At 37.0% G+C, this 26,622-nt stretch overlaps 1 protein-coding gene across 1 annotated transcript in view; it reads right to left on the reverse strand.

Annotated features, from left to right (window-relative positions):
- Positions 1 to 418: 418 nt before the first annotated feature.
- The window catches only part of THBS2 (thrombospondin 2), a 48,863-nt gene continuing 22,659 nt past the window's right edge, over positions 419 to 26,622 (reverse strand). Inside the window, exons 7-22 of the mRNA XM_069070465.1 lie at positions 26,359 to 26,455; positions 24,308 to 24,478; positions 23,703 to 23,879; positions 21,554 to 21,727; positions 21,173 to 21,300; positions 20,898 to 21,050; positions 19,665 to 19,883; positions 16,060 to 16,167; positions 15,763 to 15,922; positions 12,718 to 12,836; positions 11,928 to 12,162; positions 9,369 to 9,596; positions 6,528 to 6,799; positions 6,110 to 6,207; positions 3,515 to 3,654; positions 419 to 2,594 (exon numbers count right to left, since the gene is read on the reverse strand). Coding sequence (XP_068926566.1) covers positions 2,587 to 2,594; positions 3,515 to 3,654; positions 6,110 to 6,207; positions 6,528 to 6,799; positions 9,369 to 9,596; positions 11,928 to 12,162; positions 12,718 to 12,836; positions 15,763 to 15,922; positions 16,060 to 16,167; positions 19,665 to 19,883; positions 20,898 to 21,050; positions 21,173 to 21,300; positions 21,554 to 21,727; positions 23,703 to 23,879; positions 24,308 to 24,478; positions 26,359 to 26,455 — 2,487 coding nt within the window. The 3' untranslated portion in view covers positions 419 to 2,586. The remainder of the gene's footprint in view (positions 2,595 to 3,514; positions 3,655 to 6,109; positions 6,208 to 6,527; positions 6,800 to 9,368; positions 9,597 to 11,927; positions 12,163 to 12,717; positions 12,837 to 15,762; positions 15,923 to 16,059; positions 16,168 to 19,664; positions 19,884 to 20,897; positions 21,051 to 21,172; positions 21,301 to 21,553; positions 21,728 to 23,702; positions 23,880 to 24,307; positions 24,479 to 26,358; positions 26,456 to 26,622) is intronic.

Below are 26,622 nucleotides of genomic sequence, written 5' to 3' on the forward strand. Positions count from 1 at the left end.
AGACAAGTACAGCTTGTATTAGTAAGGGGTGTCCCCTGTGCTGTTGCAATTTGTCTGAATCACTCTCTTTATGCTTGCCAATATCCACTGTGAATAATCTGCTCCCTATTTTGTTTGACAATGACAAGAAGCAGCAGGGGTAAATTTTTAACTGACTGGATCATGAACAGTGTTGGGAGGTTCTGTGGGATATTATGAGAACTGTGCAGAAGTAGAGTGTCTCCATAAGGGACTGGAAAACCTATAGCTTGCCCTCTAAGGAGTATATTTGAAGCAACCTGTAACCAAGCAACAGGCTTGTTTAGGTAGCAGAACTAAAAAAGTTATCTTTCCTGTTTGATTTTTTTTTCCTTTTCCTACCCTCCCCAAAAAAATTTCCTTTCAATTTATTTTTTAAAAAAAAGGTAAAGAGAGAAGCTTTTATATAAAATCTTTTTACAATTTATTTCTTATTATTAATCTTTAAAGTATAAAAATGAGTCTCTAGCTAAATGAAGGACTTCAATGGTAAAATTTTGTCCATGTAAACAAATAAATAATTATTTACAGTCTTTGGCAAAACAAAGCAGTTTCATTGATCTGGACGAGAAGGATTTTTTTTTTTTTAAGAAAAACATCATAAATAATTTACAAAGGAAAATATGGTACAGTCTAAATATTAACATCATTGTCCCACACTGATGTACCGTTTCAATCAAACAACTCCCAATAACCAAAATCCTACACGGCCGTGACAACTGTGACATTTAATGAAGTCTCCCCCGCCCTTACTCGGAATCGGGGATACAGTTCCAAAACCCAGAAGCATGAACTGAGAAAGACTGAAAACATTACAAAACCAAAACAACAATAAAAGTAATCACCAGAAGCCTTTTAAGTTGCTAATATGAAAATGCAATAAAATGTGCAACAAGGTCGAAAGCTGTGGATTATTTCTTATTGTTATAGGAATAACATTTCCATTGGAAAGAAAAAGATAGGGACAGAGAGAACTTGCCCAGAGCTAGTCAAGAAAAAGTTTTTCTTTAGTAAAGTACATATGTGAACTTTAGTTAGCAAGTATTTCCTGTGCAGAAACTACATGTAACAATGCAAAGGAAAAAAAGATATTGAACATTTTTATATTACTGAATAACTGATTAACTTGTGGATCTGGTTAGACTAAATGCTGGTTCCCCTTCAATATTCAATCAAGAAAACATCCTATGTACAGCAGACAGATAAAATATGAAATAGTGAATTAAAATTGGGGGTAACTATATATATTAAGGTTCCATTTATAAACTTTTTATTATGATTCATTTCATCCTATGGTAATCTATAGCATTCTATATGACAAATTAATATTATCAAGACATATATTTTGACAGGCACATACATTATTTTAGCAGTATGTACATATTGCTATATGGTCATTATACTTATATTTCTCAAAAATGTACTATAGAGGCAATATATGATATGCTTAAAATAAGTTATTAAAGAATATAGCTGCATCTGATAATCATCTAATAAATATTAACAAACATTTATAACTGGAACCTTAATTTAATGTTACCAAACTAGGTAACAGTAATATTGCCATCATTTGCAAAGCCCAGATCAGGATTTACATGTCAAAGTGCATTTGTTTTTCTTTTTTTTTTCTTTTGTTTTTATTTTTCAGCAGCAGAGATTGGGAAAATGGATCAGAGGAGAAAAACAATAACCCACAAGAAATCTGGAAGTGGCCAACCATAGAAAAAGAAGAGGGATTTACAATAGTGTGAGCCTCAAGTTGGTACACTATTCTTTGTTATCTCATACACTGATGTCATGTTCCTGGGCAGGCTCTTCTCCCAACCAATAGAACCTAGCCTTCCACACTGTCACAAATGAGGCCTTATCGCTAGGTTTCCTCTGTAAGATATTTCCTGGTCTCAATGTGGAAAGATGCCTTTTGAATGTGTGGGTTGTTTTGGTTATTATCTGTGGGTTTTTCTCCCCAAGAATACCCCAATCAGTTGGAGGACACATTACACTGGCTTCTGTGACCCTTCTACCACTCCCACCCCCAACTCTTTCTCTTACAGCACTACAGCCTTGATTTAATTCCTATTCATTCTTGGTTGATGTATTCATGTAGGCCAGTTCTGGATTGAGAAGTGGTTTAGCATTCATTTTCCTGTTTAATTTAAGACATAACTTCTACTCAGCATCCTCTTCAGCTACATATACATAAATATATTAAGTAATTACACTTTACATGTAAACGTCATCCTTTTCAAACAAACAAACAAAAACAGTAAAATACATAGTCGTGTTCAATTTTTTCACTCTGCTGAAGGCGTCTATCATATTTTGCTTCTATGGCACATTGGCCATTTGTGTTAAAGTCCTTTTGATATTACTTCTCAGAAGGCACTTGGGCATAAAATTGAGCAACTCCTTGGGAACGGAGAGATGAAAGGCTGCTCAGAGGAAAGGGCCAAGGAACTGGAGGAGGAGGAGGCACAGAGAGAGAAGCTGGAAGTACCACGATGAATCGAGGTGTCTAAGTTACACACAGCACATACAGTACTTTGCTGGAAAGGCAGCATCCCTCACTCAGACATCTACAGGGAGAAAAAGAGATAAAACAAATAATGGGACCGTGCCATGCCCAAATTACCTTTGGGCAATTGACTTTGCCCTTCTGGGCCTCATTGCCTTATGTGTAAGAGAGAGGAATTCTTAATTATAAGAACATAAGGCCATAGATTAAGAGCTGGAAGGACCTTCAGAGGACATCTAGACCAGTTGGTTCATTTTATAAGCCATAGGGAAGTTAAGTGGTTTATAATCTTATAAACCCACATCCTGTGAAAGGTTATTCTGCAATAGCGCAACACCTTGCACAGAGTAGACATACTTATGGGAAAATTCCTGAAGCCTTTTTTAGAGACAACACGATGGAAAGGAAAGAAAATGGGCACAAGGAGAGACAGAAGTCAAAGATTCTAGCTCTTCTTCCTCCGCCTCTCACTATCTATGACTTTAAACAAGCCTCTTCAATTCTCTGACCCTCAGGTATCTCAACTCTAAAGATTTCTTATGTGTTTGAAGGCAGGGATTTGGATGCTTGAAGTCCATTCCAGATATAACATTTGATATCATAATTCAATGTGACTGGATGTTGAAGGGTCATCATCTTCTGTCTATAAGATTCCTTTCTCCAAGGTTTTAATTCACAATATAAATAGTACATGGAGAAGAGGCACTGCTTTTTTTTAACTCATAACAGATTTGTAGATGGTCTGGAGATCACGTAATGACTTAGTCACAGATTGTTATACAGTAAAGATCCCCAGATGTCCATTAGACAACATAGAGGAATTTATGTATATTCATTTTTTAACTTCACCTGTGATTTCATTAGCATAATGAATTCCAAGGAGTAAACTCTGTCTACAATGCCAAATGCCACTATTTCATAACTTAAAGTTGCTCCCCTGGATAGCCAACTTCTTCCAAAGGAAGGTTCACCAACACTTACCTCGGCATTCATATTTGAGGTCCGAGAAAAAGACCATTTCTTGAGAGAAGACGAAAAGACCTAACCGTCCTCCAGCATAGGTTTGATCATAGATTGGTCCTGAATCTGCCATAACCTGCTTCCCTTCATGTACTAAAACTCTGTTGGAAAAGAAACAATAGAAGTGCAATTTACTTTCTAGAGAATTTGCACAAATATGCTAATATAGTAGCCAGTGTTTGTACAGTACATTTCTAGAGGGCTTTGAGGTATGCATACAAAGCACTTTACATATACTATCTCATTTGATCTCAGGGGTCAACTCATGTTGGTTGTAATTGATATTCACCTTACTCTTTAGATTCAACAAAGCATTTTATGAATGTTATTTCATTTGATCCTCAACAACTCAGTCAATTAACTCCTACAAATCCTATTTTCCTTTTTGACAACATCTATGATTTCATTGCTATCAGGAACATCTGGCAAGGAAGCTCCCTTTACCAATTCAGGTCAGCACCAGTTCTGCAACAGATAAGGTCTTCCAAAGCCATCTGGGACCCCAAAAGGTTAAGTGACCAGGTTTATATATCCATTGTATAGTAGAAATAGGACATAACTGTTGAATCAGCTCTCTAGTCACCATGGTACACTGCCTCTCTATAGCTATTGTAATCTCAATTTTACAGATGAGGAAATAGAGGCTCAGGGAAGTAATGGCACTTGCCCATGGGCCATACAGCTAGTATGTGTCAGAATAAGATCTGAACCCTGGTATCTGAATCTAGTGTCCTTTTCATTATACTGTGTCACCTCTTTAGTAACTCTAAATATGTGATAAGTCTATTTCATCCTTAGTCTAGAGCCCAGAAATATTGCACCATCACGAGAGTTTCTCATATCATCTGATCTGGAATAAGGCCTTCATGCCACTTCCCAGCCATCTTCATATCACACTGGCTGCAATCTGATCATCCTCCATATCCCCTTCTCATTGGAAATTTGGGCTCTTCCCTTACAATGCTGGGCACTGATAGTTCTTCTTTTGCTTTATCTTGTCTTAGAACCAGACCTCCCCATTACTTCCCTGTCATTTGCAAACCATCCCTCTAAGATAATTCACCCAATTCCTGGTCTTTTAGTTCCTGTGTTAGAATATAAACTCATTGAGTTCTAGGACGCTCTTCCTTGCTTTTATTGGTATCCCCAGCACTTGGGGCAGGGCCTATTATAATAAATGCTTTTGCTCTACTATTCTAGCCTATATTGTATATCCCTAAACTATTCTCCTTTCCTGCTTGTCCAATAATCATATGCCATTTATTAGACACACAGATATAGCTCTGTGAAGCATTTGTCTGTCAAACACAAAAAATACTGAATTCCAATGAGTCACCAAAGAAATTTACCATAGCCATGTATGTTAGACCAATATCTGTATTCCAAGGAACCTAACTCCATTGTTCTTGTCTGGCACTTACATGCGTAGAGATTTGGTTAGTGAGATGAAAAGCACCTGTTGGCAATCTTCAAAAAAATCAAATTATATACAAAAGCTGTGCATTCATTTGGAAAGTATTAACAGAGAAGCAGGGTAGAGAGTTTCTATGAATTGAGTTTGTAAATTTAAAAAAATCTTTTCTGTTTGTTGCATTTAACCTCTCTGGGAGAAACATGTGTCTTAAGAAGTTTTGAATTATTAAGATAAAATTTTCTAAATCCATTTTGAATATATGAGGAATCTAAATTAACTTAGTAAAATATACTAAACAATTTACAATTCAATAATTTGCCTCTGTTTAACTTATAATTCTGGAAAAGTCACTGAATCTTATTCTGCCTTGGTTTCCTCATCTACAAAATGAGAATAACGTGAATAGTACCTATCACAGGGTTATTGTGAAATCAGATGAAATAGTACATGTTTGCAAATCTTGAAACCCTATACAAATACTAGCTATAGTTATTGTTATTCCTGGATAATGATTGACTGATGATTGACTATGCTATTCATTTTGTCCTTTTGCCTTTTTTGGCTTCCATCCTAACTTTTAGTGGAAATTAATTTCAAAAACTTTTTTTTTTTAATTGTAAACATTTTGTTAGAAAGAAAATTATATTCTTTCAAAGTAAATCTTCATAGCAAAAGTTGGTGTTACCTTTAGGCTTCTTTTTCAAAATTAACTATAATTATAAATTACTCAAAGATTGGATCCGTTTGAACTATTTGAATAGGTGCTTTATAGGTTGTTTGTATGACATACTTTCTTTTTTCTTCCATTTCAGTTACTGTTAATTCTATTGTTTTCCTCCCCCAACCCAACCTGCACACACACACACACACACACACACACACACACACACACACCTAATCCAATTTTATATTCAGAGACATATCTTTAAACTAAGGTAGGCACCATAGAGACATGGAGAATTAAAAGAAAGGCCATTTCTAATCTAAGATTACAGAGAATTGGCAGATAGAATAATTAGTGAATTTATCCCTTAAGCTTTAAATTTTCCATCTTTTTTTTTTTTGAGAAAGAGAAAGCCACGAAAAGGTAAGTTATACCTAGGAAATAGAAAAGAAACTGGACGAATTGAGGTCCTCCTTACCTTATATACCCTGTCTTGGGTCTGTGAGTCAGATGCCACCTGTAGGCAGTATAATCTTTCCAGCCTATATTCTTGGGGTCATGCCATAAGGTACGTACCTAGAATTAAAAAAAAAATTACCATTGAATAGAGTTGAAAGTGAATGTAATAGTTATTATTTAGCATTTTCTATGAGAAATAGCACATTTTTAAAAAAAGGAAGTCATACAAAGTCATTCTTATTCCTTAGTCTTTTGAAGTACTACAGGGAGTTTCCTAAAGACCAAAAAACATTTGAAAGATAAATGGGATAAAGAGTTGCTCCAGGGAGAGAATAGGAGCTACTAAAAGAAATGGGAACTCCAAGAATCTTAAGGAGAACGCAGGTAATCAGCTCCCCCTGCTAATGTTTACACCTCATAGACTTCAATTTCCTTACTTGTCCTTCTGTGTTTCCTGTGTGCCACAGAGCATTCCTGAGATGTTCTCCAGTCCCAGTGGTAGAATTCACCACTTTGAGTGATACACCTGAGTAACCATAAGCCCTGGTGGGTTGGTTTTCCCAATACGTCTGGGTGACCTGCTTCCACATCACAACATAAAACCGACTGCTCGATTGGTAGCCGAACACAAACCCAGCGTAATCATCATCACGATCAGTGTTGACATAAAATGTGCCACTGAAGTCAACAGAACCAAACTCATCAAAACCTGGATTCAAATGAGAAGCATGTAGTAAAGGAGCAATAATTTCAGATGAAGATGAACAATCTCTTAATTTCATTGATGAGTCCAACAATTATTAAACTATTACTGATGGGATGCTTGGGATCTATGTTTGTAATATCAGTTTGTAAAACCAATTTGTAGCATCAGTAATGATGGGGTGCTTGGGATCTATATTTGTAACATCAATTTGTAATACCAATCTGTAAAACCAGTTTGTAAAATCAAACTCCCCCCCACCCCAGCCTCAGACCATTAACTCTGCCCCTTCCCCCTACCCAAACTCTGCCTAGCTTCAGAGCATTTACTCTGCCCAGCAACAACTCATGAATTGTTTATCTCAGCTTGGAACAATAACAAGCTACTCTTATGAATCCTTCACAAAAGTATCTATAAACATTCCAGCTTAGGCAACTATTATCTCCCCCTTGTATTGTGTCCCACTGCCCCCATGAATCCTTGGGTACTCTATCCCAAGGTTGACTCTGTGGCTGCCTTCATGAATCCTTCAGGACCCTATCTCCAGGTTAACTCCTTAGCCTGTTATCCACACACTGAGTCTCAGTTAACCTTAGTTCCCAGACATCAATCTTGTCAAACATGACACTGAGGGGTGGCAGACTGGGTATTTCTCAGTCAGCCCTTGACCACTAGCTGACTTAGTGATGTTTCAAGCCTAAAACCACACCTCCAGGTAGCCCCTCCTTGGGCTTTTTCCCAGTGAATTATGGTCAATATGCCTGCTCAGCTACATTAAAAATACGTGTTACTTTAAACACTGGCCCCACCTTAACTCCTCCCTAATCCCACCCTTAATCACATAGTTAGCATAACTGGCAGGGGTTCTACTATGGATTATCCTATAAAAACCTTAATTCTACCCCTTTAAGGTTGCAGGTCCCCTAAGGATCCTTGCCTGCTGTAAAGCATACAATAAACTTTTACAACTCTGATTCCAAGTTGGCTTGGGTTGAATTCTTTCCAGACTGAATTTCAGGTTTTCTGGTCTTAAGATAAAAATCAGAGTTCCTGCTGAACCTATTACCATCCCTCATCATTACTACCATTCTTTTTCCTTCTGGGAGGTAGGTGCTATTATTATCCATATTACTACTTGGCATTTAATAAATGGTTGTTGACTTAATGATGCTGTTAGGGGCTATAAAAGGATTTGATAACTAAGTAAATATGGCCCCAGACCTCCAGGAATTTATAGCACACTGGAGAGATAAGATAAGGACTTAAATAACTACACACATGATAAGACCTCTGATACGGCACAAATAATGTACTATAGAATTGGAAAGCTAAGGAAGATTCCTTCCAGGTCACAGAATTCAGGGAAGGCTACATATGCCCTTGATTTTAACTTTGGTCTTTGGCTTCCTGGTGTTTTTCTTTGTTTGCTTTTGTCTCTGTTTTTGTTGAACATCATGAGACTGAGAAGGGATAAAAAAACATACAAAGGCCAATTTTCTCTATAATGACAACAACTCATATTAAAAAGTACTGCAAAAGTCACAAAGCACTTTTCTCATAAGAACAGCATAAGGTAAGCCATGTGCTATGAGTCTTTTTTTTACAGAAAAAGAAACTGAGGGTGAGAGAAGTTAAATAACTTACTTATGATTGCACAGGAAATAATTATGAAAGCTGTGATCTACACCCAGGTCACTTAACCATGGACAACACTCTTCCCTCGAAAGCAAAATTGTTTTTATGCCTATGTCTAAGGACAAAGTGACATCTAAGCCATGATAGAAAGGTCAACTTCTATATGTTTTTAAGGGACGTCTTCAGGAAATGAGATTCCACATTATACTCTCCTGTGTCCTCCAGGATGCTTTAGCTGTTAGTAGTATGCACTATCTGAAAGCTTGCTTTGTCTAAACATTATCTTTCTTTTTAAGATTTAATCCCAGCTTCCATGGCACTGGTCACCATTTTTAAGGGACCAGTTTTAAGCTTTCAAAGGATAAGCTTAACTTGGCCATTTAGGTTTTTAGCTGCCCTTAGGAGGATTAGAATGACTCAGAAACATACAAAATACTATGATACATCATAGATATAGAAATTATCCTATGCATCTTTCATTTCTACAAAAATGTCAAGCCTCTGCTATAAGTCTAGGGAAACTTTGGCACATTTAACTTTCCAATGAATCCCATAGGAAAGAATAACTATCAATTGTCCCTCCCCCTCTCTCCCCAATGTTTCCTCCTAGAAAGAAGAAAAAAAGCTGTACCTATTCTTCTATTAAGAATGTTTGTAAATGCTGTGCTTTTCTTGTAAGCCTTTCCTTTTTCATACACTATGCTGGATTATTCCAAAGACTATGCTTCAGAATACAAAATGGCATGCTTCACATTAAGCACTAACAGCTCAATTCCTGATATAGTGGTATCCTGATGAGGAAAATTTTAAATGGCAACCAATCAATGAGAATACTCAAAATATCATGCCAAATGCCACTCACATAATTTGCAAAGCAGTATCTGTATCTCCTGTGGTCCTCAAGGGTTATAATGGTGTCATATTTTGTTTGGAAACTCACCTACAGCTATACCAGGATCAGAATTGGCTGTCTGTACAAGCTCCTTGCCTTGGTGACGAATTACCCAGTTGGGATCTATCTGGGTTGTGCCCTTAGGGTCTAAATGCACCATTTGGAATTTTCTGAAATCAGTTTCACTGATAGCATTGTTTTCTGGACACACATCATCAATATCAGGGACATTGTCATTGTCAAAGTCATCTTTACAAATATCACCCCTTCCATCACCTGTATTAAAAAAAAAAAGAAAAGGAATATAGATTTGTTTTTTAAAAAGATAGCAATGATTGGTCAGTCTATTTCTAATAAAAGTAAATTAGCATGTCCTGAAAATTAAAGTTAAGTTGCTACAATCTTAAAGTCTATATTTCTTTATCAGTCACTGTCCTGAAACTCCCACACCAATTAGCCTCTTTTAATCATCATAGCATTCCTACCTCCTATCTACTTCATTTCAATTTTACACACACACACACACACACACACACACACACCCACAACCCCATCTCAAAAATTGTGATGTGTTAAATAACACAGCAGAAATTAATGGCATATATTGAGGGGGTAACCCCAAATCCCTACTAAATTTCTACCTTGGAATAAATTGAAACAATGGTTTGTGTGACAGGAGTTTTTGCATTCTACACTTTACTCTGTTGTGAATCTCCTAAGTAAGCTAATTTTTTTCCTTTTGTAAAATATTTCTTCCCTAATCTTCTGTTCCCTCCTGCTTCAGGCAGGATTAGTAAACTATGGAATTGGATTATTTAGGATTTACTTACTGGAAAATTTTTAGCAAATGTATCAGGAACAGTTTGTGCAAAGGAATCTACTTGTAGACAATGAGACGGGTGACCTGAGTGCTATAGAACTCATATCATAATGCTATCAATATGATGTTCCTGGAAACAAATAGGTAGCATCTTGGTGGTCAAGCCCATTTTGCCTGGAATTCTATGTATGTAAGGAGATTATGCCCAATGTGTTGAAAAATCAGAACACCATGTAATTAAACAGGACCCCAGAAGCCTATGCCTGAACAAACATCCCATCCACAACATATCACACAATAGCTCATTCAGTCTTTGTCTGATGACTTCAAGTGAGAAGGAAATCAATACCTTGCAAAGAGGCCCATTCTATATGTTTAGAAGATTTTTGTTTTATTTTTCCTTAAATTTGCAAATCATCAGAGTGCCACAAATCCTATTCCACAAATTTGAGAATGTAGAAGGGATTTTTTTAATAAATATTTTTACTTGATTTAAAAACAAAAAGAGTTCTGGATAAGGAATAAGAAGAACAGAGTTTGAAGTCCAGCTCTAAAATTTATTACCTATGTGACTTTGAGAAAAGAATTTACCCTATCTGGCCCTTGGTTCCCCAATATATAAAAAAGAGGTGGTTAGACAAGATGAACTCTAGGTTTCCTTACATCTCTAAATCTGTAATTCTATGAACCTAGGACCTTTAAATGTTATGCAAGGAGGCAATCCAGCTGCTGGGAAAAGGGGACTAGATTCTCAGAGTTGTGTTCAAGTTTCCAAGACCATTTTACTTGGTAATATCCCAAGACAAACTCCAAATCTCAGGCAGCTGTGTACTCCTGAACTTGCTTGCCTTAACACTTATGATAACACTAGGGTCTCCCACTCCAAATTCCTTTGTGCTGGTCATAGGGTCAATTAGGATCTGAGCAAATCTATCTACCTATGAGGTACCTCTTTTCCAGAGGTATTACTAGCAGTACCAGGGATTCCTATCAGTTCTTAAAAGAATATGTCTTTTGAGTGGTATGGGATTTAAAGAAGGTATCCTTGATTTAACATGGGACATAGATGAGAGCATCTATACATTTCTTTATCTAGATACTACATAATGAGAGCTATGGCAAGGAATTATCCACAGTCACATGTGCCACCAAACGGACTTTCCCAATCTCCTTGTTTCTAAGATTTGTTGATGCAAATTAATTTCCCCTCTAAAATTATAATTTTCCTCCAGAGAGATTAGAATTTTATACTATTTGTATAATTTATACTCTCTGTCCATTAAGTAAAAAAATTTTAGCAATTCCCATTATCTTGGTCTCACAAAAAAAGGTATCATTCCCTGGTCAATAGTTAATCTCTTTTTCTATTTCTAATGGGGAGACTTGTTCCTCAAAGATCACCAGACCCTTTATAAATTGTTAAAACCCTGACATTACCTATCCCCACTGCCAAATAATGCACATTTGATGTTTAGCATCTGTTGAAGAATGCAAACACAGCAACATGTCAGCAATGTATCAGACAGGTCATGCAGAAGCAAACAGTGTTTTATGTGTCCAGTTCCATATGATATCTAAAACAACTGTGTTTTTCCACTATAATTTTTAGGATGATTTCATCACATTAATATCTATCTGCCTTTGGAAAGCTTTTCGTGAACACTTCCAGACAGACTTCTTGGCTTGTAAATGAACAGTCACACACACACACACACACACACACACACACACACCAAAAATTAAAAGAATAAAACAAACAGAATTGTGCTCATTTGAAGATCACTTACCATCTGAGTCCTCCTGGTCAGGATTGAAAACAAGCCGACAATTGTCCCTGTCATCTGGAATGCCGTCGTTGTCATCATCAGAATCACAGGCATCACCTTTGCCATCATTATCATGATCAGCCTGATTAGCATTGGAGATGTAGGGACAATTGTCTTGGTTGTTCTGGTGGCCATCTTCATCTATGTCTTCATTGTTATCACACTGGTCACCAACAAGGTCATTATCCACATCAGTCTAACAAGGCCAAGAGACAAATTATTAACCACATTTTAGTGGAAGAAAAAAATAACATTAAGAGAGCATTTCAGAATATTGGCCTTCACAAAGATCCATTGTGGAGAGCTGGCTTTTTTTTTCACTATGAAAATATAAATACCATGAGTTTAAGGTCCATTATTATTTTCATCTGTGACAGTAATCATTTATATTCTCAAATGCTTTATGGAAAGGCATCATCTGGAACCTGTGTTCAGAGTTGGAATTTAGTGAGTACTTGCATGTCATAGCTTGTATGACTAGCAAATCTACTGTATTTTGTCTGTGACCATCAGAGTCCTGCAATGGTACTTTGCTGCAAGCATACAAAGTTTCAGTCAAGAACACCATTTAAAAGACTGGTAGTACCATATTTCATAGAATGAACATATTTGTACATTATCTATGTAATATAATGGAAACACATAGCAAAAAAATCATTTTAGTCTGCTTATCCATTCATTTACCAAATATTTATTAGGCTAAATTATAGCTCACTCTTCCTCTATTCATTCATCTAATCTGATTATTTACCTGGTCAGGATTGTGCATCAAGGGGCAGTTGTCACAGTGATCTCCAACTCCATCACCATCAGTATCCCTTTGGTCAGTATTGTAGACATAGGGACAATTGTCTCTTTCATTAAAAACATCTGCAAATGACCAAAGAAAGGCATGGAAGCACGGAGTTTAGGGCAAAGCTGAATTTTGTTTCCTGTTCCTTAAATCACTTTCAGCATTTTTTTGTCTTTAATAAGAAAATTACCTTGATTATAATCATATGTCCAAGTATTTGGATTTATCAAATGGCATGAATTATATTTCTCACTGGAAATTGTTTAGAATTTTCACATTTTAAAAAATGGGACCCATTCTTAGGGATTTCTGAATAATAAATCATAATGAATACTTTTTGAGTAAGTGTCTTTACAATGCACACTTTTGGGAATTCCAACCTGTATAACCAATTGATTGTCTACATTGAAACTCCATGAGTTCTGCAGGATATTACATTATTTTACCATTTGCTAGTGGGAAAATACCAATGGCAAGGCTTTGCCAGATTTTCTTTCTAGTCTTTTGTTTCAGGAAATTTAATAAATGATGTTACATTCCTGGAAAAGCTGTGTTGTGTAGAAATAAGTAACACGAATTGGCAATTGACTGAAATAGCCAAAGGACAGCAAGGCATCCAAGATAACACTGTAGCTTTTTTCATACAAAAAGGCTAGTAATGTTGCCAACAGTGGGGAGGACCATGGGAAAAGGATTTAAGGAGGAAGATGAGGAATTCTGTCATAACCATACTGAATCTGAGATGGTGTTGATATAGCCAATTGGAAGTAACCTGAGGAAATGTGGAACTGAGTAGTTGAAGAGAGATTGGGACTAGTTTCAGAACTCAGACAACTTTTGAAATCACAGAAGTGGAAAAAAAATCTTTCTAGTCCACCATAAGTATGCTGTAGTGGAAACAGTATTAGGATAGCACCCAGAAGACCTAAGTTAAAATGCTATCTTGGACGTTTACTAGCTCTATGACAGTGCAGATAACTTTCTTCCTCTGGGACTCTTTCCTCATATGTTTAAAGGCCGTAATAACACTCTTTCAGTCTACTGATAGACTAAAGAGGCAGCAGCTGTGGGCCTGAGTGGAAAAGGTCTCAAAGGTGTACATGGTGATTGATTACCCTTGGGCTAGAAAAGACCTCCAGAATGTTCTCCTGGTGCTTGTAATCAAGAGAGTAGGCCTGCTATAAAACTGAACCCTGGATTTATGGTTGGAGCGCATTGAAAAAAGAGACTGAGTATACAAAAGATGGAAAATTAGTGTTTGGACTGAGTGATTTAGTTGATGTTGATGGGCATGGTTTGGCTGACAGTATGAGATAAAGAAGTAGGTACTGTGACTGTAATATGCTTAGTAGAGATCTCTCATTAAATAGAGATTGTCTTCCAGGTCACCACCCTGAGATGTTTATAAGTATATCAATGTACAGATCCCTCCGTTCCTCCCAGAAATTCAAAAATTTCAAAGGCAGCATGACATAGCGTATAGTGTAGTAGACCAGAGTGAGAAAAACCCGTGTTCAAATCCCACATCTGATACTTACTAGCTATGTAGTTCTGGGCAAGTCATGTAACCTTTATGTTCCTCAGTGTCTTCATCTGTAAAATGTGGGGATTGAACTCAATGATTTCTAAGATCCCTTATAACTCTCAGTCTATGGGCCTGTGACCCTGTGAATGTATATAGTGAACGTATACAGTGCAAATGTTCTCCCCCTCCAGGTTATACCGCAGTACTTTGCACACATTAATTCTATATTTAACTGTTTTCAAGTAGAATCACTTGATTAAGCAGAGGAATACTGATAATAACATGGATGGGAGTAGAGACAAGTTCACTATCCGCAACTGGTAGATGCCTTCAATTCATAGGCCATCTCAGAAACTATCCATGAAATTCAAGGGAGGAGAGATATTCTGTCCAAGACCATGGAGCCAATAGTCTTTCTGTATCCTGTCTGATATGAATTAGGATGTTCAGTTTGGAGCCCCACGTTTTGGGACAGACACTGCTAACATAGGAGAGTTTCTTGAGGAGGGTGACTAGGAAGGTGAAGGGCCTTGAGATCATAATATTATAAATAAGCTTTGACTGAAGAAACTGGAAATAGTGAGCAAGAGAAGACCCTAGGGTTTGGGGGAAAAGGGACATGATGGCTATCCCCAAGTATTGGAAGGGCTGTCATATGGAAGAAGTATTAGACTTGTTCTGGTCCCCTAGGGGAGAATTAGGAGCAAGATACAGAAATTGCAAAGCGGCAAATTCAGGAAAAATGGTCCTAGCAGTTAAGGCTTCCCCCAAAACTAGAATTGGACTGCTTCTGGAAGTAATGCATTCCTCATCACTAGAAGGTCAAATATGCAGTACATATAGCATGATCACATGCAGGATAGATGGCAAAGGGGACGTAGATAGGAAGCAAAGTGAATGATGCAGGGCTACGAGTATGTGGAACATAGCCTCTGAATGGATAAGACCCCAAACAAGTCAATTAATATTATTGATGGTGAAGCCTTATAGATAGAGCAGGCAGCTGCTTCTGAGGCATAATTCCAGGGCCACTGAAGGACCCCTATTGAAGAAGAAAAATTGTCCTATTTGCTTGGTAATGACTGAAATGCTTTTACAAGGTACACACATCCCAATTATTTAAGAAATGCATATATTTTTGAACAAATATAAACTACAAGCTGTAAGTCACTGTTATCAAATCTTTTCCTTATCAAAGCAAGATTTGGTTGTAACAAGAGCGTATTGGTTCCTTAGAAACTATGAAAGGGATATAAGGTGAAAAATTTGAAAACTGGGGGTGGGAAGGGCACATGCAAACCTCAACTTTGTGTTTCTATTTCAGTAGAGCTGAAGATATTCACTACAGAAGGAAGGAAGGACATAAGAACAAGGGGGACTACACATGGAATAGGGTTTCTATAAGGTTAATGAGGTTGATCATTTTAGTATAATTTCCTTAAATAGATAAAAAGGAATGAAAAAGAAAAAGAACTCACCATCTCCATCAATATCTACAGAACAGGCATCCCCTTCTCCATTATTGTCAGTGTCTATCTGAGCCAAGTTGTGCACATAAGGGCAGTTATCACAGCGATCTCCAACCTCGTCTTTGTCATAATCAGATTGACGGGGATTAAAGAGAAGAGGGCAATTGTCCTAGAAAACCAAAGGAAGAAAAATGAAGAGAAAACATATCAGAACAAAGTTGGAAATGCTTGTTTGATTTGAAAGGGAAGAATTTTTTTTCAAATTAACATTAACGGTTAGAAATGCAACATAAAGAACTGACTTACCTTCTCATCGTCCACACCATCATTGTCATCATCAGTGTCACAAGCATCTCCAATGCCATCTTTGTCAAAATCTTCCTGGCCAGAATTCGGTAGGTGGGGGCAGTTATCCTGAAATTTTATTTTTAAAAAAAGTTGAGTCAATTTCACAGACGTTTGAAGTCAGAATATCTGTGTTTAAAATCTTGCCTCTGTTATCTAATATCTGTAGAATCTTCAGCAAGTCATTTAATATTATCAGACATTCATTTCCTATATAAAATGAAGGTGTTAGAAGCAATGGCCTCTAAATTCCCTTCCAAACTTTAGTCCATGATTGTCATTTTCAGAAGATTTCCAGAGTTCAATAAAATGAATTCAATAAAGCAACCCTTTTAAGTAAGAAGAGAAGATGCCAGATAGGCCTCCTCAATAGGAAACTTTTATATAGAAAGAACAAGAATGTAAGTTATTTGCCAACCTTTAAAGTGATGAGTGTATTTCTTTTCAAGTTCTGCCCCTAAAATTATGTGCCTTATAATGATGAGTGAAGACAACGAGTAATCGTATTTTCTAAGCTGTGAATCTCCATGGGTTTGCCAAACACTACTAAACAAGAAAATAAAGAACTTTCCTTTTGTAAAAACTTAAAAGCATTCAGAAGTACTTAGTTAATCTTCCCCTTTCTTCTCACAACCTTAGCTGATAAAATTAGATACTAAAGAACAAGAAAACTGGCAAGCCTGTTGGACTTCAATTTTCCACAAAAGATAACTTGGATAGAGGGGCATGTTCAGATTGGATCCTAGAATTATTATCCAAAAAAGTAATTTTCCACATTTCTGTGTTATTCCTATTAGTGAGTAAGATATATAAATAAAAGAATCTAAGGTCATATGACCAAATCAAAATGTGCTCCAGATAAGAAGCACCTGAGAATACTTGCTATTATCAAAGTGTGATCATCAAAAACATATTTGTTTCTATTAGGACAACATAGGCATTAGGAAACACTCAGAGAGCAAGCACTTACAAATGTGTTTGATGCGTATCATTTTTTTCTGATCAGAAGCGGCTCTTCCTGGTGCTTCATCTTCAGCTAGGATGTTTCAGGATGTGGTGATAATAGCGTAAGAGGAGTGTATATTGATATTAAAGCTGACGCAGATATAAAGAACCAGTGAACCAGGAAAGTGGAAAAGGTATTGGTAGAGGCCCAGGTCACTCAGCGAATAGGGTTTTTGTTTTTTGGGTTGGTTTTGTTTGTTTGTTTGTTAGCTTTTTGGAGGGAAATTGGGGTTAAGTGACTTGCTCAAGGTCACACGGCTAGTTAAGTGTTAAGTGTCTGAGGCCAGATTTGAACTCAGGTCCTCCTGACTCCAGGGCTGGTATTCACTGCACCACCTAGCCACCCAGCAAATTATTTTAGTCACAGTGATCTGGTGTTACCCTACTTAGTCTGTGGTCAGTATCCAAACATGTGCTACTTCTGTATATGGCCATTATACTCTGTTGCTTTTGAACTCATTGACATTTTTTTTTCAGGTGAAATTCTATAGCTATTCCTGACACTCCCTAATTATAACTCCTTCCACTGGCTGTGGTGTTATTTCAAATTTATCCTGCATAAACATTAATTATTTGCATCCAATTGTCAGTTCCCCTAGGTAGGAAGCTATCTTCTGCCTTTGCATCTACAATGCTTAATACGATATCTATTGTGTAGTAGATGCTTAATAAATGTTCATTGATTAACTGACTACAGATGGGGGAGGGGGGCGGGGAGGAAGGGATAAAAGATATCCTCAGGGGGCCAAAGCTGTACTTGGAAGAATAAGTTTTGCTTCCTGGCCTGCACTAATCACAACCATTTCAGATTATAACTAAAGGTTTCATGTGAATTGTCAGATAGTCGATAAACATTGTTCAAACATTTACTACGTGCCTGAATTGTGCAAAATCACTCACCTACTAAAGATGAGTATCTTTGGAAAAGGATAATGCTTTTTCCAAGTGAACAATCAGAATATTAGTTCAACTACACATTTCTCATGGGAATTCTGAGGAAGAGTTAGATAAATTGGAGCAAAAATTGGAGCTTGTAAAATTTGCACCCTCATTTTTAAAGTGGTTCTAAAGCCCTAAGGATTCCACTCTGCTTGCGACTTGGTGAAGAAAGCACAGGATATGGAATCTAAAGTGTCTAATTCCCAGAACTTCTAGTTACTTGTTATGTGGTTTGGGTCAAATCACTTCTCTGTTTAATCATCTGTAAAATGAAAATAATAATCTATCTCACAAGGTTCTTGTGAGGAGAGTAATTTGTAAACATCATAATAATACCTAATATCTATGTAATACCTTAACAAAGTTTTGAATATATTATTTCACTTGATCCTCCCAACATCCCTGCTGGTAGGTATTATTATCCCCCTGAGATGAGAAAGTCAGGGCTGAGAGCAGGTGACTAGCACAGGGTCACAAAACTAGCTAGTGTCTGCGGTAGCAGCATTTGACTTCAGTTCTTCCTAAATTCAAATACAATATTCTGTCTACTTTGCAAAGCTACCTCTTCTATCATAGGTTTGTATATTTAGCATTGGAAGCAAAACTCTTTGCTAAATTTAAAGTGATATTTAAATGTTATCGCTGCTGTTGCTGTGGTGGTGGTGGTCAGATATCAGTTCCAACTCCTTTATTTTACATATTGAAATTTCATAGATGAACTAGATCAGCCCTGGCAAGCAAAGTCCAGTGAGCATGGGGACTGCGAAGTTAACAAATGATCTTAGGGGCATCAATTTCCCCATTAATTTTATCTACGCCCTTTTCTCTTTCTCAGTGTTGCATGAATATTTTATGTCTTTCCAAATATGTAGAGATACACATACATATTTGCATGAGTTGTGCAGGCTTGACAGGAGTAGATGGGTTGCAATCTGCATCATTGAAGAGAACTTCAAAAGCAGTAAGAGCCATCTAAGTATGTGAGGATGTATGCATGTATATGTAATGTACACAATATATTTGTATTTATGTGATTCTGTGCACACACCTTATATGTAGAATAAAGGGATAAATTGCTTAAAATCCACTTGGGCTATAAGAGGGGAAAGATGAGTATTTATACATATGTATTTATACCTACTATGTATTTTTATGAACAGATGAATTTTATTCCTCAAAAGTATCATGGCTCCCTTGATCTGAGAAAGAAATGCTATGAGAACGATAATTTAAATAGCTAGGTGGCTCAGTTGATACAGTATTTGACCTGGAATCAAAAAGACCTGAGTTCAAATCCAGCTTCAGATACTTTCTAGTTGCATGGCCTTGAACAAGTCTCTTAACCTATACCTGCCTCAGTTTCCTCAATTGTAAAATGGGGATAATAATAGCAACTACCTCCCAGGGCTATTGTAAGGATCAAATGAAATAATACTTGTAAAACATCTAGTATAGTGTTTGGCACATAGTTGGTACTCAATAAATTCTTGTTCCCTCCCTCCTTTTATTGCAATGATGCAATATGACAGTAGAGAAGCATAATTGGTTTCTATAAGACACACGCACACACACACACACGATTCCATTTCTTAGCCACAACTCCTATATGCCTCCCCATTTACCTTAATGCAGTGATATGTGGCATTTGTTGCACAGACTAGGTTTTTATTGGGCCAGCCATCCAGATCAGAGTCTTCTCCACAGATGAGCCCATCACCAGCATAGCCAGTCTTACATTCACACTTGTACATTGGGTCACTGAAATGGCCTAGGTAGATGCATTCTGAATGCTTGTGACAGTTGTGAGTCTTGTCTTTGCACGGGTTTTCAGGTTCACAAACCTGCAATACAAGACATCTGAATATCAGTCTCCAACACACACTGAGTGCCTATATGAATGAGGTATTATGGGGGAGATAACAGAAGCCATGTAACCAGAGGCCATTATTTATCAGGTTTGCTGTAGTTAATTTGCATCTGTTTTTAAGTGGCAAGCATCCTAGATGTACTAATCCATCTTATTTTTCTGCCTTTATGTCCCACTTCAGATCCCTCTGTACTTCCCCTCCTCCCCACGTACACATTTCTAGGTAGGCATATTCTAAAGTCTACATCAGTGATGTCAAACTCAAAAAAAAAACGGGGACCACTAAAACTTAGATAAAGATCTTTATATGTTGTAAATTGACTTAGTTTTAAAATGAAATGCTATCTGTTTTATTGTATTATTAATTTTAATATTTCTAAATTAAATTTTAATCTGATCTGGGCTACACTTGAGAATATTGCTGACTGCATCCATGTTTGACACCTCTAGGCTACATAAATTGCAGAAATCAGCACCACCACCAATTTAAATAATACATTAATTTACTATGCTATATAACGCTAAGAAGTATTTAGAACAGGCTATAAGATAATAAAGAGACTGAAATGTAGTAGATAAATGGCTGAACTAGTAGCTCAAAAGATCAGATCAAGCCTTGTCTTTTATGTTCTGGGTATTTTACTTTACCAAGACTGTGAAACTGCATTTGCAGGGTTGCATTATACTTTCCCAATTAAGTTTCACTCCCCAACTATATTTTCTTGATTTGCTCTTTTGTGTCCAAGAGTAGAAAAGGCCAAACTCCCAGAAGGAATTTTATAGTAAGAGTTATCCTAAGTGAAACATGCAGCCTGTGCCAACCAGCTCACAAACAGAAGGTGCATTTCCTTCCCAACTGATCTGAGACTAGATACTCCCCCATTCTCCTTTCCTTGTGACTCTTGGCCGAGTTGCCATTAGAAAGTGTTCCACCCTAAGTTTACACAGCTGATCTCTTGCCCACTGACCTCACATCCACATTACTTACTTGCTTTTCTGTTCTGGCTGCCTCTAGTCCCACAGCAAAAGGCTGAGTTCCTTTGTAGCGTGGGGGGCATGGCAGGCAGTGGAAGCCTGGGTTGGTGTTGACACAGCGGTGAACCTTATTGGATATGAAGCAGACATCTGTGACAACTGCGCACTGTAGGGAGACAAGCAAAACAACTGGTTTGTTGAACTCTCTGATCTTCAAATGATGCCTGGACTTTATCCGGAGAGAGAAAAAAATGTCTTGGGATATGACAGCCCAGGAAGGGCACCTACTTCATCAAGGTCTTCACAATGAGTGCCATTCCCCAGGTAGCCAACTGGGCAAGAGCCACATGACCAAGATCCATCAGGGAAACTATTACATTCTGCTCCAGGAAAGCAAGGATTGGATAAACACCCATCTGTGAAAACAAAAGGCAAAGCAGAATTTTTTTTAATAGTCCAAATACTAATCGTATTAAAGTAAATATAAGACAAAGTCATATTCACTCTATTCAGAAGCTTCATTTTGTGTGATGGACTACTATATGGCTATAGTTCAGACCACACTGGGTGTAATTCCTGCATCAGAGCAGGATCATGGTCAGCCAAAGCCAGAGTCAAAGTTCACATGTTGCCAAATCAGAACAGAAGCATTGATTACTTCATACATACCAATGGGACAGCTCCGTTTGTTGCACATCTGGTGTTCTTTGACATCTCCCACACAATCCTTTCCTCCATACTGTGGCTCAGGATTGTTACAGATCCGGGATCTCTCACGAATTCCTCCTGCACATGTGACAGAACAGGCTGACCAGGGAGACCATGGACTCCATCGACCATTAACTGTAATTGAAAGAGGAGTTAAAGATTAGTGATGGGAAAAATACCCATAAACAAGCAAAAAAAAATGTATTAAATGGTTTCTATGTGGCACTAAGTGCTTATACTGTGCTGGGTTATTAGAAATGTAAAGACATAATGTAAAAAGCCCCACCCCCAAGGGCCTTATCTTCTATTGAAACAGACAGCATTTACATATATGTATATGTATATACATATATATGCATATAAATATGAAAATATGTGTACAAAAATGAAGGAACATATTCCTGTCTTATTCTGTGTGACCGTAAATATTTTTTAACCTTTTGATATTATTTCCATATCTGTGAAATGGCTATAGCACAACTTATATAACCTGCCTTTCAGAGTTGTTATCAGGAAAATTATTTGTGAACCTGAAAGTACTGCATAAATATTTTATTATTAGCTTTCTAGGGAATATGAATTTAATTTCATTTTTAGTTTGATGCTAATTAGCAAAACATGGATATGATAGCTATATTCAAGTGCTTGAAGGCCTTTATTATGAAAGAACTATTAGGTTCTCTAGGAAAAGAAAAAATGGAAAGAAGAAAAGAAGAGGATGATTTTGAGTCTAGTTAAGAAAAAAAATCTTCATAAATATCTAAATAAAAAGACAGGACTCATTGGAAAAGACCCTGATGATGGGAAAGGTTGAAGATAAAAGGAAAAGAGGATAGCAAAGAATGAGATAGATAGATAGTGTCATGGAAATAATGACATGAACTTGGACAGACTTTGAGAGACAGTGGAGGCCAGAAGGGCCTGGCATGCAATGGTCCATGAAGTCATGAAGTCAGACACAACTGAACTAACAACAAAGAAAGATATAACAAGATGCCCTGGGGTTGTAGATTTCCCCTCATGAGTTCTTCAAGCCTGGATGATCACTAGTCAGGTATGGGGTAGAAGGGCTCCTTGGAGTCCTTGTCAGCTGAAATATTCTATGATTTTGAGATAAAGCATGTAAAATTTTAAAGATAGTAGTATTTCAGGCAATTATTTTTAAATTTATAGAAAAAATTCCATTTTTATGGAGGGCTATTGTATTATCAATTCAGCCCACTTCATATATATGCTAAAAGGATCTCAGATGTAAAACTAGAAGGTACCTGAGAAGTCAAGCAATCCATTTTACAGCTAACCCATTTTATAGGTGAGAAAACTGAGTCCCCAAAAATATGAGATGACTTGACCAAGGTCAGAAAGGTAATAAGAAAGGTAAGATTTGAACTCAGGTCTTCCAATTCTAGTTCTAGTGCTTTGTTCCCCATACAACATAGCTTCATGTTTCTGAAAAGTCACATATTAATTGAACTACTAAAGGAGTTCATCATTTAAAGAAAGACTGCAATAGGACATTTTGCAAAGGAAATAATTCCTCTCTAAAGAAGATAACAATGCCCTATTTTTTTTTTTTATCATATTTCGTCTTTTATCAAACAGATTTTCTTGAAGTCGGGCAAAGCTGTTCAGGTAACTCTTCCTTTTATGACCCTCATCCCTTACAATATAATTGAGAAGGAAGAGAGAGGTGAAAGTTTGGGTTTTTTATGTTACATAACTTTAAGCCATGTATTAGGTCAAGAATCCACTACTATAATTGCCTTTACAACTTAAGGGGTTTTGTTTTGTTTTAATTTTATGCTGAAGTTTTTGTAAAAGACCAGTGAAGTCAGAGCTAAGCCATACAAAATCAATGTTGAGTCCAGGCAATAGGCATCCATCTGGAAGGCTGAGTTTCAAAAATAGGCCATGCCAAGATGGCTAGCCAGCATTTTCTATTTCAATGAAAATGTTTCTGGTGCTTATTTTACTCAAGCTGGGTTACTTTTGAAAATAGACTTTGACATGAATATCTTCTTTCTATCAGTTCATGTCCATAGCAATCCTTCAACTAGCAATATAACATACAAAGAAACAAAGTAGCGTGCTGCTGTTCATAGACACTTACTTGGACAAGGGGATTTCTCGCATTCTTTTGTCTCACGTCCGCTTCCTTTACAATTCTTTCCTCCCAGCTGTGGGACAGGGGAATTGCAGAGACGGATACGAGTGATGTTCCCCAACCCACAGGTTACAGAGCAGGAAGACCAAGGGGACCAATGACTCCAGCCACCATCTTGCCGTCCTAACAGATGCAGAAACATAGCAGAAGATTAAAATCCTATGTTGTTTAAATAAGGAAGGAAATAACTAAAATTCACCCAGAGGACCTAACCCCAATCCAGATGTTTGACTTGTTAACTGAGTGACATTTCAAAGTTGAAACCCAGGAAGGAAGTGAAACATTACCTAAAATGAGAATAAGAAATAATTTAACCTTCTAAATTCTAACATTCTGGAGGTTCACCTGGAAAAGATTTCTCATCAGTGGAGAAGGTCACTATAATAAGCAATCAGAAACCAAGCAATCAGAAAACGTGTCATTTCTATAACAAAAAGTATTACAAGCACATCAACAAGTTAAAAAATGACTGGTCTGAAGTTCTTGACATAACAGTTAATAGCAATAAAGGAAGAAGGGACTTTTCAAGAACAGAACCCTCTACCACTTACTGCGGTTGTCACATTTGCCAAGGCTGCACATTCTTGTCTGGATAGAGGGTCCTAGGCATGTGTTGCTGGTGACATCACACGAGCGTCCTCTCTGTTGTGTTCCTGAACCACATGTAACAGAGCATTCTGTCCATTCAGCCCATGGGGACCAGCCTTCTTCATTGTCATTGACTGGGTGATCAGAGAAAATAAAATATCCTAAAGCTCAGGTCTCATTTATTATGGAGAGTTGTGTCATTTGAGCACAAAAATTATAGTGTCTCACATTTAATAGATGCTTTTTAAATATGACCAGAATTAAACTGAACAACAATGACCAAAAAATGTGTTTAAATTTAGATTCATGGGTGAGCCGACACCAGATAATAGGAGACAACTGTTCAATTTTCAGTATGGGTATTAACTCCTTGGAAATTGACAAATGCTACAAATCAGGGCTTGGTTTATTGTTTTATTAGTTGCCTATAATTTTAAGAAATGATGGAGAAAATGTTAATAGTACAGATTAAACTTTAAAATATGTCATGTATACATTTTCTTTCAGAGACCTAGTTATTAAATATTTACCAGCATGTTACTGATTAGATCTCATTGTAATGAATGGACCTAAATATATTATTTTCTATCTGATGAAACAAAAGATTTTTCCTCCTTTCTAGCAAGTATATGGTCCTATGCAGAAACCATCCTTGGAAAAATAAAAGTCCAATATCATAGGTGGTGGGCTACAGTGAAAAAAACATTGACTTTTTGAAAGCAGAATCTAGGTTCAAATCTATGTCACTGATAGCTTGGTCACCATACTGAAATTCCACTCAACCCTGACCCACCAAATGGAGACAAATCTCAGCACTTGGGTTACTCCAGTAATGGAGGTAAAAAAAAAGGCAGTGGGAAAACAAAAGGTAGCACAACAGAGGAGACTTGGGGAGAGAGGTCCAAAAATAGATCCTTGATCTTGCCATGAAACAGGAAAACTCAGTCCCAGTCTTTTTCCATATTCTCTTAATTGCAAATCAAAGAAAATTTTTAAAATTCAGCAGTGAAAAATTAGAACACAATTTAGAAAATACTATTTCAAATCTATTGTGCTTTCACAGAAACATATTATAATGAGAGGAGAACTGGGTTTGAATCTTGTATTCCCTACTTAATGGTCATGGATTCTTGGCCAAGGTACTCCTCCCTGTCTAGCTTCAATTGCTCCCTCAACCAAAGGGGAAAAGGGGAATAATAACATTGATTCCACCCACCTCAGGGGTCTATTATGAGGCTAGCATATTGTAATAACTGGTGATGGACATATAAATGTAAGCTGGTATTAGTAGTATCATTCTATTTATGTGGACATTAACGTTGGAGGATTTCAAGGCATCTTGATGAAAAATATTACTTTATTACTTTAAAAAAATCGCAGTAGCTACTAGAGACTTAATATTTTTGCTCATTTTTCTCATTTCTTTGCATTCACTGTCTTCATCCTCCCTTCTATACCAACTTCTTACCCTCAATTACATATATACAGTTAATAGTAGTAATAGTAGTAGTAGTTGTAGTAGTAGTAGTAGTAGTAGTAGTAGTAGTGGTGGTGGTGGTGGTGGTGGTGTTGGTAGTAGTCATAGTAGTACTAGTAGTAGCTAGTATTTGTATAGTATTTAAAGGTTTTAAAGAAATTTGCAAATAAATATCATTTCATTTTATCTTCATAATAGTCCTGATAGTAGTATCCCCAGCTATAAAATGGGGATAATAACAGGCACTATCACAGAATTATTATAAGAATCAAATAAGATAATATCTTTAAATTGTTCAGCCCAGTTCCTGGCACATTCAATTATGTCTGACTCTTCACTTATTCTATTTCATTTTATAGATGAGGAAACTAATGGAGAGGTTAATTGATTTGTCAAGGGTATATGGCTAATAAGTATTTGAGATCAAATTGAAGTCAGGTCTTCTTGACTCCAGGTCAGGCATCTGTCCACTGTGCTACCAGCTACCTCTAAATTGCACAAAATTGATTCTTCCCATTTGGAGTAGTAGATACTTACATGGGGAGCAGGAAGGACAACATTCACCTTCAACAAAGGAGGGATTGGCACAAGCTACTGCTGGGCAGGTGATTTGGTTGCAAACTGTTTTGAATTTCTACAAAGAAAGTCATTTCATTAGTTTCTGCTGTTAAACCTTTTTATAAAGCAACAATGAAGGTATGAGGGAAGGAAGGAAGGAAGGAAGGAAGGAAGGAAGGAAGGAAGGAAGGAAGGAAAGAAGGAAGGAAGGAAGGAAGGAAGGAAGGAAGGAAGGAAGGAAGG

This window comes from Petaurus breviceps, unplaced genomic scaffold (assembly GCF_028583685.1).
Source record: "Petaurus breviceps papuanus isolate PSGF00001 unplaced genomic scaffold, PetGlider_PUasm1.0 90808, whole genome shotgun sequence".
In the NCBI taxonomy this organism is placed as follows: domain Eukaryota; kingdom Metazoa; phylum Chordata; class Mammalia; order Diprotodontia; family Petauridae; genus Petaurus; species Petaurus breviceps.